The sequence below is a fragment of the Astyanax mexicanus genome, chromosome 10 (genome assembly GCF_023375975.1).
Source record: "Astyanax mexicanus isolate ESR-SI-001 chromosome 10, AstMex3_surface, whole genome shotgun sequence".
NCBI classification, from domain to species: Eukaryota; Metazoa; Chordata; class Actinopteri; order Characiformes; family Acestrorhamphidae; genus Astyanax; species Astyanax mexicanus.
In genome coordinates, this window is record NC_064417.1 from 4670318 (window position 1) to 4683529 (window position 13212).

At 39.3% G+C, this 13212-nt stretch overlaps 1 protein-coding gene across 2 annotated transcripts in view; it reads right to left on the bottom strand.

Moving 5' to 3' along the window:
* The window catches only part of LOC103027200 (cat eye syndrome critical region protein 2), a 40537-nt gene that overhangs the window by 12000 nt on the left and 15325 nt on the right, over positions 1 to 13212 (bottom strand). For both annotated transcript variants that reach the window (XM_007228348.4, XM_007228347.4), the window contains exons 2-7: positions 6389 to 6483; positions 2612 to 2795; positions 2100 to 2227; positions 1732 to 1812; positions 1298 to 1350; positions 923 to 1083 (exon numbers count right to left, since the gene is read on the bottom strand). In XM_007228348.4, coding sequence (XP_007228410.3) covers positions 923 to 1083; positions 1298 to 1350; positions 1732 to 1812; positions 2100 to 2227; positions 2612 to 2795; positions 6389 to 6483 — 702 coding nt within the window. The remainder of the gene's footprint in view (positions 1 to 922; positions 1084 to 1297; positions 1351 to 1731; positions 1813 to 2099; positions 2228 to 2611; positions 2796 to 6388; positions 6484 to 13212) is intronic.

The window sequence follows — 13212 nt, forward strand, 5'->3', positions numbered from 1 at the left end:
TTTCACAGCCAAGCCTGCTGCATGACCAGGATTCGAACCAGCAATCTCCCGATCATAGTGTCAGCACCTTACTCTGCTGGACCACTCGGTTCCCCCTCCACTGTCATTCAAAGTCCATTTCATGCTTGATAAAATAATAATACAATAGCATAATAGCGCAATAGAAGGAAACTTTTAATTATTACATACATACACATATCTATATATATATTTATATTAATATATATTTTAATTTTAAACAAAGTCAACATATATTTGACAGGCCTCCATTGCTGTTTAAAGCTGTCAAAATTTAAACTCAGTACTGCCCTCTAATGAATGGCTTGCTTAACATCCATTGCTTAACATAAAGGATGTATAGAAGTATATGGGCACTTTAAAATGTAAACAGAGCAGAAATAAGCACTCATTTTAAAATTGAGTGCATTTCTTTCATTGTTTCCATTCATTTTTCTGTTAAAACACAGGAAATAAAATAATAAAGTAAAACATGCTGGAGTGTCGATTCTCTGCTTAATTTTTTTTAATTACAGCAAAACATCTAGTTCAATTTATCAACTGTAGGCGAGTTGAACTCCTTTTTGAGCAGCTGCTCTGCCCCGCCCCTGCAGATGAGGCCAGTAGACCCTGCAGCCATCCTAGAATAGCCTACCTGGGCGAGTGCAGACCAGTTACACTCTGCATATGCAGATAACAAGAAAAGTGAGCAAAAATAAACGTACTCTTGTATTCTTGTCTTTCTTTCCATCACATTAAATATTTATATGCAGAAGTGGAGTAAAAGCAAATTAAACCCCAAATCTGTAGAAGGAGCTAACAATTTTGTTTTCAAATGTACCATTTAAACTAAAATATAGTAATATAAAATTAATGTAATGTTAAAACTTAAAAAAAGTAATGATGAAAAAAAAAAAAGACTGACCTTGTGTTCGATCATATTGCTGATCTCAGGCAGGAAGTTCTGACTGATGATGCGGTACAGGTGACGGTCCTGAGGAGAGCTCTTGTCCTTAATGCTGTCGGCCAGCCTGGTCCACTGCTCCTCACTTTCACACACCAGAGACCAGGCTCCACGCTCTCGCTCTGCCAGGTCACACACAAACACACATACATGCATCACAGCAAGGGTTATTTTCATGTAATCTATGTGATTTTGAGTGGAATTTAATCTGATACAAGTTTAAAAACGTATCATAACTGCTTTAAATTGTTATTCAAAAAAGAAAAAAGATTATGTTTATGGTTAGACCTACATTAAAGTGCAGTAAATGCTGCAGCGTGAGGGATGATCACTCACCTATAACCAGTGGTCGCTCGTCAACTTCACTGTCCTCCATTGTTTCCATTTCACTGGAAAACACCAAACACAATATAAATATAAAACACAATATATTGACACCCAGTTTATGTAGAATATTATAGAATATTATATCACAGAATTTTGAAGAATGCATGAAACCAAAGAATCTCACTGTGATAGCAAACATATTTAAAGTTTGATTATTTGTAGATATAAACCCTTGGTAAATGTTTTAAATTGTATATACAACTATATAACATTAGAAACAGAGAGAGAATGTAATGGCAAATAATTAGGTTTAGTAAGGGTTAGCTAGCTTTAGCCCTGTGGCTAACTGGTTGTAATAGTTTTTTTTGTGTTTCTGCTCTCACATGCAACAACCTGTAAATATCAAGGACACAAAGCATTATACAACATTGTGAAATCCTTACGTTGGTGACATTTCTCCTGGCTTTTTCTTTGGAGGCCTTCCTCTCCTCTTTTTCTCTGGAACTTTTGTTTCAGGGGTTTCACTGCAACAAAAATTAAATGGTAGAAAACATTGGTGGGGTATTTTAAAATAGAACAAAAATCTGTACTAACTAAACATTGTACTCACAAATATCATTTTTATATTTCACACACTTTACTGCACTAAATACAATTAAACATGAATACAAGATGCTGTTTGGGTAAACAAAAAATAAAAAAACTTTCCAAAGATATAAATATGTATGTCTTTTTATGATACACATATTATAATGCAATTTATCACAATAACTATGGCGATCTATATAATGTAGCGTTCACTTATCCATACCAGCGTTCAGAAGACTTCCTTTTGACAGGCTCCTCCTTGTACATTCGAGTCCCATAAAAGTACCAGTAAAGGGCGCCAGATCCATCTTGACCCAGAGGTTCGACACGCAAGCTGTCTGAATCCAGACCCTGAGAGGAAGGCCAGTAAGTTTAAACAGCAGTTAAATCAATCAATGTTATGGGCTGGTAACTCAGAGACTCTGAAACTACAGCACTAATCTGGGCAATTCAGTTCTGATAACTTTAGATGCCTTAACCATCAAATAAATAAACAAATAAACAAAAAAAAAAAACCTACACACATGCGCACACACGCACTTAATGTTAAACTTTTTACACAGGTGTTTGCAGCCACAGAAAAGGTAAGACCTTTTCACAACAAGTTAAAAAAAAAAACACCCACAGGTTCTTTTTACTGTTCACCACCCTGTAGATAACACCATTAAGTGATATAAGCCTTTGTTCATATTTTATCGAAATGCTTACCTAAGCACTCCTCTAGTGCTCTCTTACCTTAAGCAGGTCGAATACGTCAGCAGCATCCATGCGGTAATCACAGAGCCTGTGGAGGAGCTCCACCTGCGTGCGGACAGGAAGCTCCTCGAAGGAGCTCTCTTTCAGAGGGTTGGGCTTGCCTTCTTCAAGTACCCAGCGGTAGTTGATTATGTCCTCCATGTAACCGCGGAAGGCTTGAGGGCTGAGGGAGAAATTATTTATTTTGGGGTTACTTTTATACAGGCTGGAAATTTATGCAAATTAGCTGAAGAACTGAGCCAATCAGGATTGGCCTAATACTCTTATTTAAAAACTTTTCTATCAATCATTAAATAAAAAGTGGAAATTGTAAATCATATAGCTAGAAAACACAATAACACACACTTCACACCTCTTGGAAAATTGAACAATTAACTATTTAACATTGACCTTAATATGCAACAACCCATCAATTACAGTTTAGGGTGTTCATGCTTAAATCACAATGCTGCAATTTTTTGTTTGATCTGCGCTGCCTGCTCATTTCTCCAATGCAAAGAGATCATCACAATACTTAAATCTGAGTCACCTGTAACAACAGCACCACCAACATAACTTACTCCTGGTCAAATCATTAATAGACAAACATAGTGATGGGCGATATGACCCTAAAATAGTATCACAATATTTCAGGGTATTTAAGCAATAACAATATTTTTGGTGATATAAAAGAATATAGAATTTAAAAAAGAATTAAGAATACACTACTGCAACCATTGAAAACTCAACTTTATTTAGTGATTTTATTGCATAAAATATGCTATATCACATTAACAACTGACATTTTTGTCTGAAACACATTGTGTTCCCTTAGTGGTTAACATGGAGTTAATTATGCAACACAGCAATGTTCAGTTGATTGTGGTGCTATAGACGCAGCATCACTGTCAAACAAAGCAGGATTTTAGGGGTAAAACGTGTTCAGGCACTGTACGGTTTGCAATTTAATAATAAATATAAAGATAAATAAAGAATAAAATTAACAAATTATGGCTAATTTAGTAATAGGACCAACAAAAAATAATGAAAAGAAAATATCTAACAGATCAAGTCATAATATGGTCAAAATATATATTAATTAAACAAGGTAAATTAAGATCAGCCACATTAAGATCTCAAACATGCAGAGAAGATAAAATTTTAAACTAATTAAAAGTTTAAACAAAAAATATTAAATAAGTGAAATAATAAAACAAAAACAATTAAAGATGTTAACAATAATAAGAATTTTAGAAAATCTTTCAAAAAAGTAATAATAATAATAATAATAATAATAATAATAATAATAATAATAATAATAATAATAAAATTAAATAAATAAATAAATAAACAAAATAATTAGAATAATTAGAATAATTACCTACACAGAATTATCTGATGCACACAGATGAACCTCTGATTTCCTTTGGTAGAAATATTTTTAAGACTCTGTAAAAAGAGGTGTTTCTCTTTCTGTTGCTATATCTATCCATCTCCTACACAACTGCTTATGATTAGTTTCTAAGAGAGAGAGAGACAACAGGAGGCATGTCTTTGGCTCTATTATGACATTAGTTTTGACTGAGCAAACAAACATTAGTTCTGGGTCACACCAATTGGATTAATCCAAAAGCTAGAGGAGCTGCAGTTCCTGCTAGATCGCACAGAAACAAGAGGCCAGGCCAGGAGTGAACCCCGCAACACACACAAGAAAGGGAGGAGCAGAGAGGGGAAGAATGGGCTTATCTGGAGAAAGCAGAATGCACTCACTCACACACAGCTGCAGGCCCCCCACTAACCCATCACTCTTTCTCTCTCTCTCTCCCTCTCTCTTTTTCTCTAGCTCACTCACTCGCTCGCTCGCTCAGCCCCCTCCCTGCTCCACTGGGGCATTCAGCGCGTGTGGATGAAAAGGGCAGCTCTCTGAAAGGCCAGTGCCCAGCAGCAGCCCCCAGGATGCCTGCGCTTGTCCGATCCAATAAAACCCAGCGTCCTGTTGGAAGAATGCTTCACCCATACATGAGCACATGACTCCCAATCTGTGATAACCTGGGGTTTCCTGACAGCATGTTTCTCTTTCTGTAAAGCTAAACCTGCCTCTACCAGCATCTCTTCAGTAATCAACAAATACAACTTTTTTTTACTGCCTCTAGCATTCAGACTGACTCCAGACTAGTCTCTAAGTTTTCATCTAGACATGAAATGAAGTCTATTCTCCAGCAGATGGCAGTGTACAACCTGCATCTTATGAATACAAGACAAGTTAATCAGAGTTTCTTATCTGCTTTAGCACAAAGAAAGAAATCCAGAAAATGCTACTACTGTCAGCTAAAAGCTACCACCAGACAGACACTGGGGAAGTGTACTACACACTGTGATCTATTCCTGATCTAAAATGTGTGGGATGCTATAGAAAGCACCATCAAAACTGGTAGAACTCCATGTCTAGATATCTAGATTGTTGCATTCCACATTCCACAAGTGTTTCCCACTTAATAAAAAAATATATAATGCTTTTAATCATTTATTGTTGCTGGCAATCTGCCTTCTGAATAGTACTGCAATCAGACACTTTCAGGTGCAACCTTATTTGAAACCAATTATTTGACAATGAGTTTATCGGCCCAAAATATTAAGCGACCACTTCAGTTTTTGAATCAGTTTCCCTGATTTTGCTATTTATAGGTATATGTTTGAGTAAAAATATTGTCTGAGCATTTATTTGCAGAAAATGAGAAATAAAATAACAAAAAAGATGCAGAGTTCAAGCAATGCAAAGAAATCAAGTTCATATTTATAACGTTTTAAGAGTTCAGAAATCAATATTTGGTGGAATAACAAGTTTTTAATCACAGTTTTCTTGCATCTTGGCATGTTCTCCACCAGTCTTACACACTGCTTTTGGATAAGTTAGTGCCACACCTGGTGCAAAAATTCAAGCAGTGTAGCTTGGTTTGATGACCTGTGATCACACATCTTCCTCTTGACTATATTCCAGAGGTTTTTAATTTGGCAGAATCAAAGACTTATCGTTTTTAAATGGTCTTTTGTTTTTTTCCAGAGCCGTAAATGGTGGCATAACCAACTTCCGGAGAAATGTGGTGACATTTTCTTAAATCACAGTATCATGCAGCCTTATTTTGCAATAAAAATACTTTTAAAGATACAAGAATTTAGACCAGAAGTCAATGGTCCAACATTTCATATCAGTAATGTCTGTGTATCCAAGACATTTTTTTGGGGAGATATGTTAAAAATTAGTTTTAACAAAATGCGCCTGATTTAAATTGCCTTACATGTCACTGCAATTCCCGCAATGTGACTATAACACATGTACACAATGCCCTAGCTCCAATTGTACTCACAGTACATTCACAGGTATGACTAAGGCTGCTCATGCTGTTGTAGCTGGTGAAGCACTTGGATGAAGGAGGCTCCCTCAAGGGCCCAGTCATTTATCACAAGCCTGACTCAGTTACGCATACACACCCATTCCAGGAAAGTGGGGGCATGCCCCTGGACCTACTGGTGCCTCAGGCTTACCCTCAGGACCAGCAGCCAGAACGGTTACACGCTGCTCTGACTCATGAGTAGATGGTAGGTTAGGCTAACCTGCTGTGCAAGCTATGACACATTCTTCAAGTGTAGTGGTGAAAGTTGTGAAACAATTCAAGCACATCAATTCCCTTATATCCACAGATGTGCAAATGGGGTATACAGATGAGATTAGCAGTTAGCAACATCAGGAGTGTCTTCTGAATGAGAAAAACAGCTTACGTGATGTCGTGCCGCTGGTAGCATCCCTGAAGAAGACAGCAAAGCAGTTCAGAGAGGAAGTCTTGGTCCTGTCTCAGCAGCGCTGCTTCCAGTTCCTAACAGACAGAAAGCAGAAGGGAGGAGAGGTCAATTGGCGGTGCGTTTTACAACCACCTACTTTTACCAGTTTACAAGAAAGTATCAGATTTAACGACCAAAGCAAACAACCCCTTTTTAAGCCACTAATGCTGAACAGCTAAGCAAAAGGTTTAGGCTCTTGTGAGCTGTGTTTCCATTACAGTTTCAACTAGACACTGCCAATGAAACATAACCTCATGTAACAAAAGTCAATGGGATGCTAAAACTAGAAACAACCACATTAAGATCTTCATTGAGGTTGCACAGACTCGTCTTTGTGACACTGCTGACAAATTTAAAGGGCACTTTGCAGTTATGAAATAAAAGATCCTAAAGTTAAATGCATATAGTGATGATGTTTCAAAACATACCATGCACTTTTCATGCCTAAACTAAACTCAATGCCAATTAAGCTGAACAAACTCATTCAGCCTAGTGCTGGGTAGGCCTATTACAGTAATTAAGTAATTGTCAATAATTATATTAAGAGAGAGTCAAGGATAAGCCCTTGAGCAAGGTAGAAAGCAACCAATCAGAGGCTTTTTCTTCTTTATACAGACAGTGCCACCACAATCAGAGGGACAGAAACCATAAATGAAGGTCAGAACCCACTTATACATAATATGGGGAGAAAGTTACTATTACTGATGCTGCAAAAGTAAATGTTTTAAAAACACTTGCTGGTGCACAAGTTAGTGCACTTGGGGTGGAAAAAGCACGACTGTAACCTAATAAAAGGGAGGAAAAAAGCCCGTTATTACTATTAACACTGCTGTCATCACTTGATAACCAATTAGACAATTAAATATACCATCCAGCAGATCCAATTAAGACAAGAGAGAGAGAGCAATGAAGCGTGACTAGCACAGCTTTAGAAAACTTAAAAACATTTGAAATCATATTTTACCAATACAAGACTTCCTTCAGGAATTAAAAACTTATTTTGATTTTATGTGACAAAAGGCAGGGACAGACCATACAGTAGAGCAGTTTTCAAAATCAGTGCATAGGCCAAAACCCATGGGATCACCCACATCTGTTTAAGTTGTGAGGTGTTATCTCATGAGTGAGACTGAACACTGGCCAGCATGCTCATGGCAAGATGATGCGACTTATAAGAGTTCGAGTGAAAGTCAGATGTATGAGACATTCCAATTCCAAAGTGGTGCAGGCAGTTCATATTCTGAACCAACTAGTAAAGTTTGTTCAACTACAAGTTTGGACCTCAGTACTTTTTCAAGTAAGACTTCAGGGTTCTCAGCAAGGCTCCTGCTAGAAGCAAGGAGGTGTAGCTGAGGTTCAAGTTCAACCATGACCTCTCCCCTTGCCAGTATTGTGCACTGGCCATTCGGGGTTTATGAAGCGGCAGTAAGAAGGGGAGCAAACTCCAGCTGAAAGCAAGTGGAGCAGAGGCGCTCTGTACCAGCAGGAGCCCCCCAGGGCCAACGCTGGCAAACCACAGCCTTCCTTTGCTGACCCAGCAAGCCCCACATCACCCAGCAATGCAAGAGTGCTCTGAGGAGGAGAGCAAAGAGGGTGAGAGGAGCTGAGAGGGCAGATATGCAAATGTAGCTAGCCCACCACCATTTGTCCATTTCCTTTAGTCAGCCCATCTCGAGAGCCATAGCAACGCTGAGCACCAGCAGGATTTCTGTTCAAGGACTCAGCTATCTGCTCAGGCCCTCTGGCAACGGAGAACACTTTTCAACTCCGGTCGAAAAAAAATCCTCCCCCTTTCCCCCTTCAGCGCAGAGTGACACGCCTAAATTAACTCAAGGGCGAGAGGAGGCAGAGCTGGATTCATTGTGAGATTCACTCGAGCTGCAGATTGCTGCCCCTCTCCAGAGAGCCGGTGGAAAAGAGCAGGGGTCGCCGGAGGTCACTTCACACACCTCCCGGCAGCAGAGAGCCGCGGAAACCAGGAGCCCGCATCAGCAGGACGAAAACACAGACAGAGTCTGAACAACAGGATGAGACACATGTTAGTGCTTAGGGTGAAAAAAAAAACGCCGCTCACTCCTCACTTCAATCCCCGACAAAGAAAACGTTGACCATCTAACGGTTAAAACGCTGAGTCCATTACGCTTCCTGGGAGGACTTTAATGAGTAATCTAAAAGCTATTGATCAGACCCCTCAGGTGCTCAGCAGAAGGTAGAATGGAACTGTCAAAGTCTTTATTGAGTGAGGCAGTTGGTGTGGAATTGAGTTTGGGAGATGACAGGCCTCCTGCTGAATTGGGCTGCCCACAACAGAAAGGGTTCTGCGAGAGCAGGACAAATCAGGGGCACTTTTGGTCAAATTAGATTACACAAGTTTTTTCAAACACTGTATACATTTTAAGCATTTCTTAAAGAAGAATTCCGGTGTGAAATGGACTTGTGGAGTAGTGAAACACGATAAAGGCTGAGAACCAACTTGTCAAATAGCCCACCTCCGTTCACCCCCAGCATCCAGAAAAGCACTGCTTTTAGCTATTGCTCCCAACAGGCTTACAATACTAGCGATAGGGGCATAGTGTTGCCCATGCAATGCAGTCACTATTTTAACATGTTTAAAATAAAGCCTTTACATTTAAAACAAGACACTGAGAACTTTGAACGTGCACAGGTAGTTTATTCCATGGAAATGTATAAATTCCAGGTGTTTCTCTATAATATTCATGCATTCCCCCAAAATCAATATTGTAGTCTGGTCCTCTATCCTACCTATTTGTTCATGACCATCAGTCAACTTAACTATCTCAAGGTACGATGTGTATAAACAGTGTATTGTAATGAACTATCTGTAAACTTTTAAGGCCATGTGAATTCTACCAATAAAGTGTGGAGCTACTTCAAGCTTGTTAATGCAATGCAATTTGGCATTTCCTTGCATGGGTTGCATCGTAAGCCTGTTCGGAGCATCAGGTAAAAGCGCTGCATTTCAGAAGACTGGTAGTAAATGGAGATGGACTATTTGACAAAAGTTTGCACTCTATCGTGTTTCACTACACTTCAAGTCCATTTTACACCAGATTTCTCCTTTAAACATCAAGCTTTAAACAAATGTTGAAAACAAACAAAGTTAGTTAGAGCCTCACCTGCATATTACAGCATATGCAATACTGGTGGGATAGAGAAAGATTACAAAAGAGTCTGAAAATTATTATTACACAAGAAACATACAAATATTTAAGTAAAAAGTCTGCATATTCAGAATTGGACAGTTCTTAATTTTGATTTTGGCACCAGATTCACCAAAGATATACAGTGCAGTAGCAACATTTCAGCTTAGTGGGAATGGTCAGTGTACTATAAACATGATTCTGGAGCTGTTCATATAAGGTGAAACTGATACAAAGTGTTGCTTTAATTCATCACAAAGAGGAAGTTGTCAAGTTGTCCAAAGCACATTAATTCAGTGAAAGCGTTATCCATTACAGTCCACACTGACAAATGCTGTGTCCTGTCCAGAGCTCGAGTTATCTGCCACTTTGCCCTTTCTGCAAGTCTCCTCAGATACTGTGTCACGCTCACACAACTTCCTGGTCCCCTGACAGCCAGTGGGCTGGAGAGCGCCCATCTATCAGTGCAGGCTGCACTTTGATCACACTTCAAACCTGAGTCCGGCTGTGGGGGGATTAGCACCATCGCACTACGCCTTTGAAGTGCCATTCAGCAGCTCAGATGGCAAAGGAGGGGAATTAATGTAGTGTGTACGTCCTTTTCTTCCTCACAGCCCAACTCTCCTGTGTCACTGCAGGAAATTCAGACCAACCTAATCCAGCACTCCACCTTGATTGCTGCACATTTCCAGCAAAGTCTGTGGGGCAATAGCATCCAGAACAATGAACTGGGCTGTATGATAGGTCATTTAGGTCACAGAACAAAGCTCTAAAAGAGCCAAATAACTGGTTAAAAGGTTCAGAGCACAGCAGTGTAATCATTTTAGCATGTTCTCACACACAAAAAGGTTTGAGAGATAAAGAATAAAGAGAGATCAAAATAAATACACGGGTCACACAATGTTTTTAAACCTGGATTGCGTTTAGCAAAGCAACTAAAATTACTGTTGTAGTAAGGATTTGAGTAGATTTTTTATCCATCTGTTGCTGCTGGTGTAGTTTGTTTTCCTGTGAATATTGTGCATCAAAAAAATGTCTTTAAATATTGCAATACAATATATTAGCATACTGCCAACTCACTCCCTTTGAGATTACTATACTTCTGCTCACAAAACTGAGAAAAGCTACAGTAACATGGTCTTTAAAAATGACAACCACACAACATATTTGGCCTACTGACACTGATTTATCCACATCAAAAGAGTAACAAGAAACATTCTGTGCCAAGCCCAGATACCCAACTGACACACCACTGGTTTCAGATGATATTAGGCATAATACCACTCTGGCTGAAAGGAAACATGCTTCATTTGGCGATACAAGCCATTACTTCCTGACCTTGACCACCAGGTTTTCTCTTGTATCTGGCACAAGGACGAATCTTGGCAGAAGATTCTTTAAGTCCTGTAATGCTGCCTTCAAATTCACCTTGGGCGTTGATACATATGACTTAGGGTGTAAATGTATTCGGCTGCTGTGGCGTCGCAAGGAGAAATCCGGTGTGAAATGTGTACTAAAACACGATAATGAGTACAAACTTTTGTCGAACAGCCCTCCTTCGTTCAACCCCAGCGTTCTCAAAACACAGTGCTTTTAGCCGATGCTTCCAAACAGCTTACAATGCCAGCTACACACCTATAGGTAGTTCTCCAGGTGCCAAATGAGTATGTAGGACAAAGAAACAGATTGCAAAATTAATTCTGTGAAAACACGACTTCCAGCTATTGCAGCATTTTGATCACGCTCGTCAGTTGACTTATTGTGACTTTGTTTCAAGATGGCAGCACTCTGAGAACTACCTGAATTATGTAAGCACTGTGTATAAAGTGTTTTTTTTTGTTTGTTTGTTTTTTAAACTACCTATACAATTTCACAGCTTTCATTGCCTTGTTTTAAATGTCAGGGCCCTAAAAATTCAACCAATGAAGTGTTGAGCTACTCTGAGCTTGTTAATGGGGTATCAATTCTTTGCCTGGGCAATGCAATGGCCCATACCACTAGCACTGTAAGCCTGTTGGGAGCATCAGCTTAAAGCTCTGCATTTCAGAATGCTGGAGGTGAATGGAGGTGGGCCATTCCATAAAATGTCCATACTTATATTCCACTACAGCTCATGCCTATTTCACTCTAAATTGCTCCTTTAATAATGAAGCATCTTATCTTAACAGGACAAAAAAAAAGCACAGCACAGCAAGAGCATCGGATGAGCGATATTAACAAGGAAAGGCTGCAGTATGATGTACCCATTAGATTTTTTTTTTATGTGTGGGTGAAATTAAACCATTAAAAACTGCAGTTGCTGTTTAATCAGCATAATATATTGGCACGCCTCCAATTAGTAATTAGCAATTATCCCATTAGTAAAAAATGAGTTTGAGCTGACACTCATTCATATATAACATTTCTGACATGACGTAAATACAGTATAAGCTTCAAGGGGAGCCAGCATAGATCTCACTGATAAATGCTTTAGGCTTTTTTGTTGATGGCCTTCTTTTGAGCAAATGTTGGATGTTTGGGTAAAGCATCCAACAGTGGTCTTTGCGGAACTAGGTATCGAACCCACAGACCTGTCATTAATCAGTGTCTTACTCAATATAACTTGATAATAGGCTGATAATCATCTCATAACTTGGATCACGTGATATGTGAAAAGGAAACCGCTCAAAAGTGCAGGGCAGTGGTCCTCCAGGAACAGGGTTGGGAAATAATGTTCTAAAATCACAGTGTGGAGACTGTTCGATGGCTAAAAAAATTGGTCAGAACATGTCCAAAGTTTGGTTCATGTTAATGTGACTCAGAATCTTATGTTTACCCACCTCTCTTCTATACATCAACTTCAACACCTAACTGTTCACTTACAAATAAGGACTGAAAGGAGTTCATATAATGAGAATCACAGCCCTGATTGTCCCATATATTTGGGTATACAATATCATAACATGGTAAAGCAGTTAAAAAATTAAAGAAGCAGACGCAGTTCTATAATATCTAGAAAACCCCATATTAACCGCTATTAAGGTCTACTGCCTCCTGATTAGCTGATCATCAGCCCCAGAGTCTTCAAACTGTCTCAGGAAGAAAAGCTGATAAAGCTTTCCAGCACCGCTTGTATCAACAGACTCTGAGCCAGTCAAAACCGTTCCTCGTATCAGTCCCTGATGTGCACCAGAGGCTCACCACAGATGGTGTGAGAGCAGTTAACAGCCGTTGCTACTTAAGGGGAGCAATAGGAGGATGAGAAGGGGGTGGGGAAGAGTCCTATGTGAGGACTCATCTCCCTCAGCAAAACCTCCCCCCACTTTCTCACAAACAACCTCCACAGTCTCCACACAGAGAGCACACAGCATGGCAAAACATCTGAAGGCAATCCGAGAAGTCTACACTGTACTTTTCGTTTGGTGTGTGAGTGTAGGTCACTCTGTAATTACACCACAAAAACACTTGTTTGGCAATGAGGCTCCTAGGCCACCGAGTTGATTTTTTGGCATAATACAAAAAAACAAAGGTGTCAAAAGTATTTCTATTCATTACCAGGGTTTAACATACTTCAGTAGAAGAATCAACTCAAGCTTTTCCTCAAGCAAAGGTGTAAAATTATGG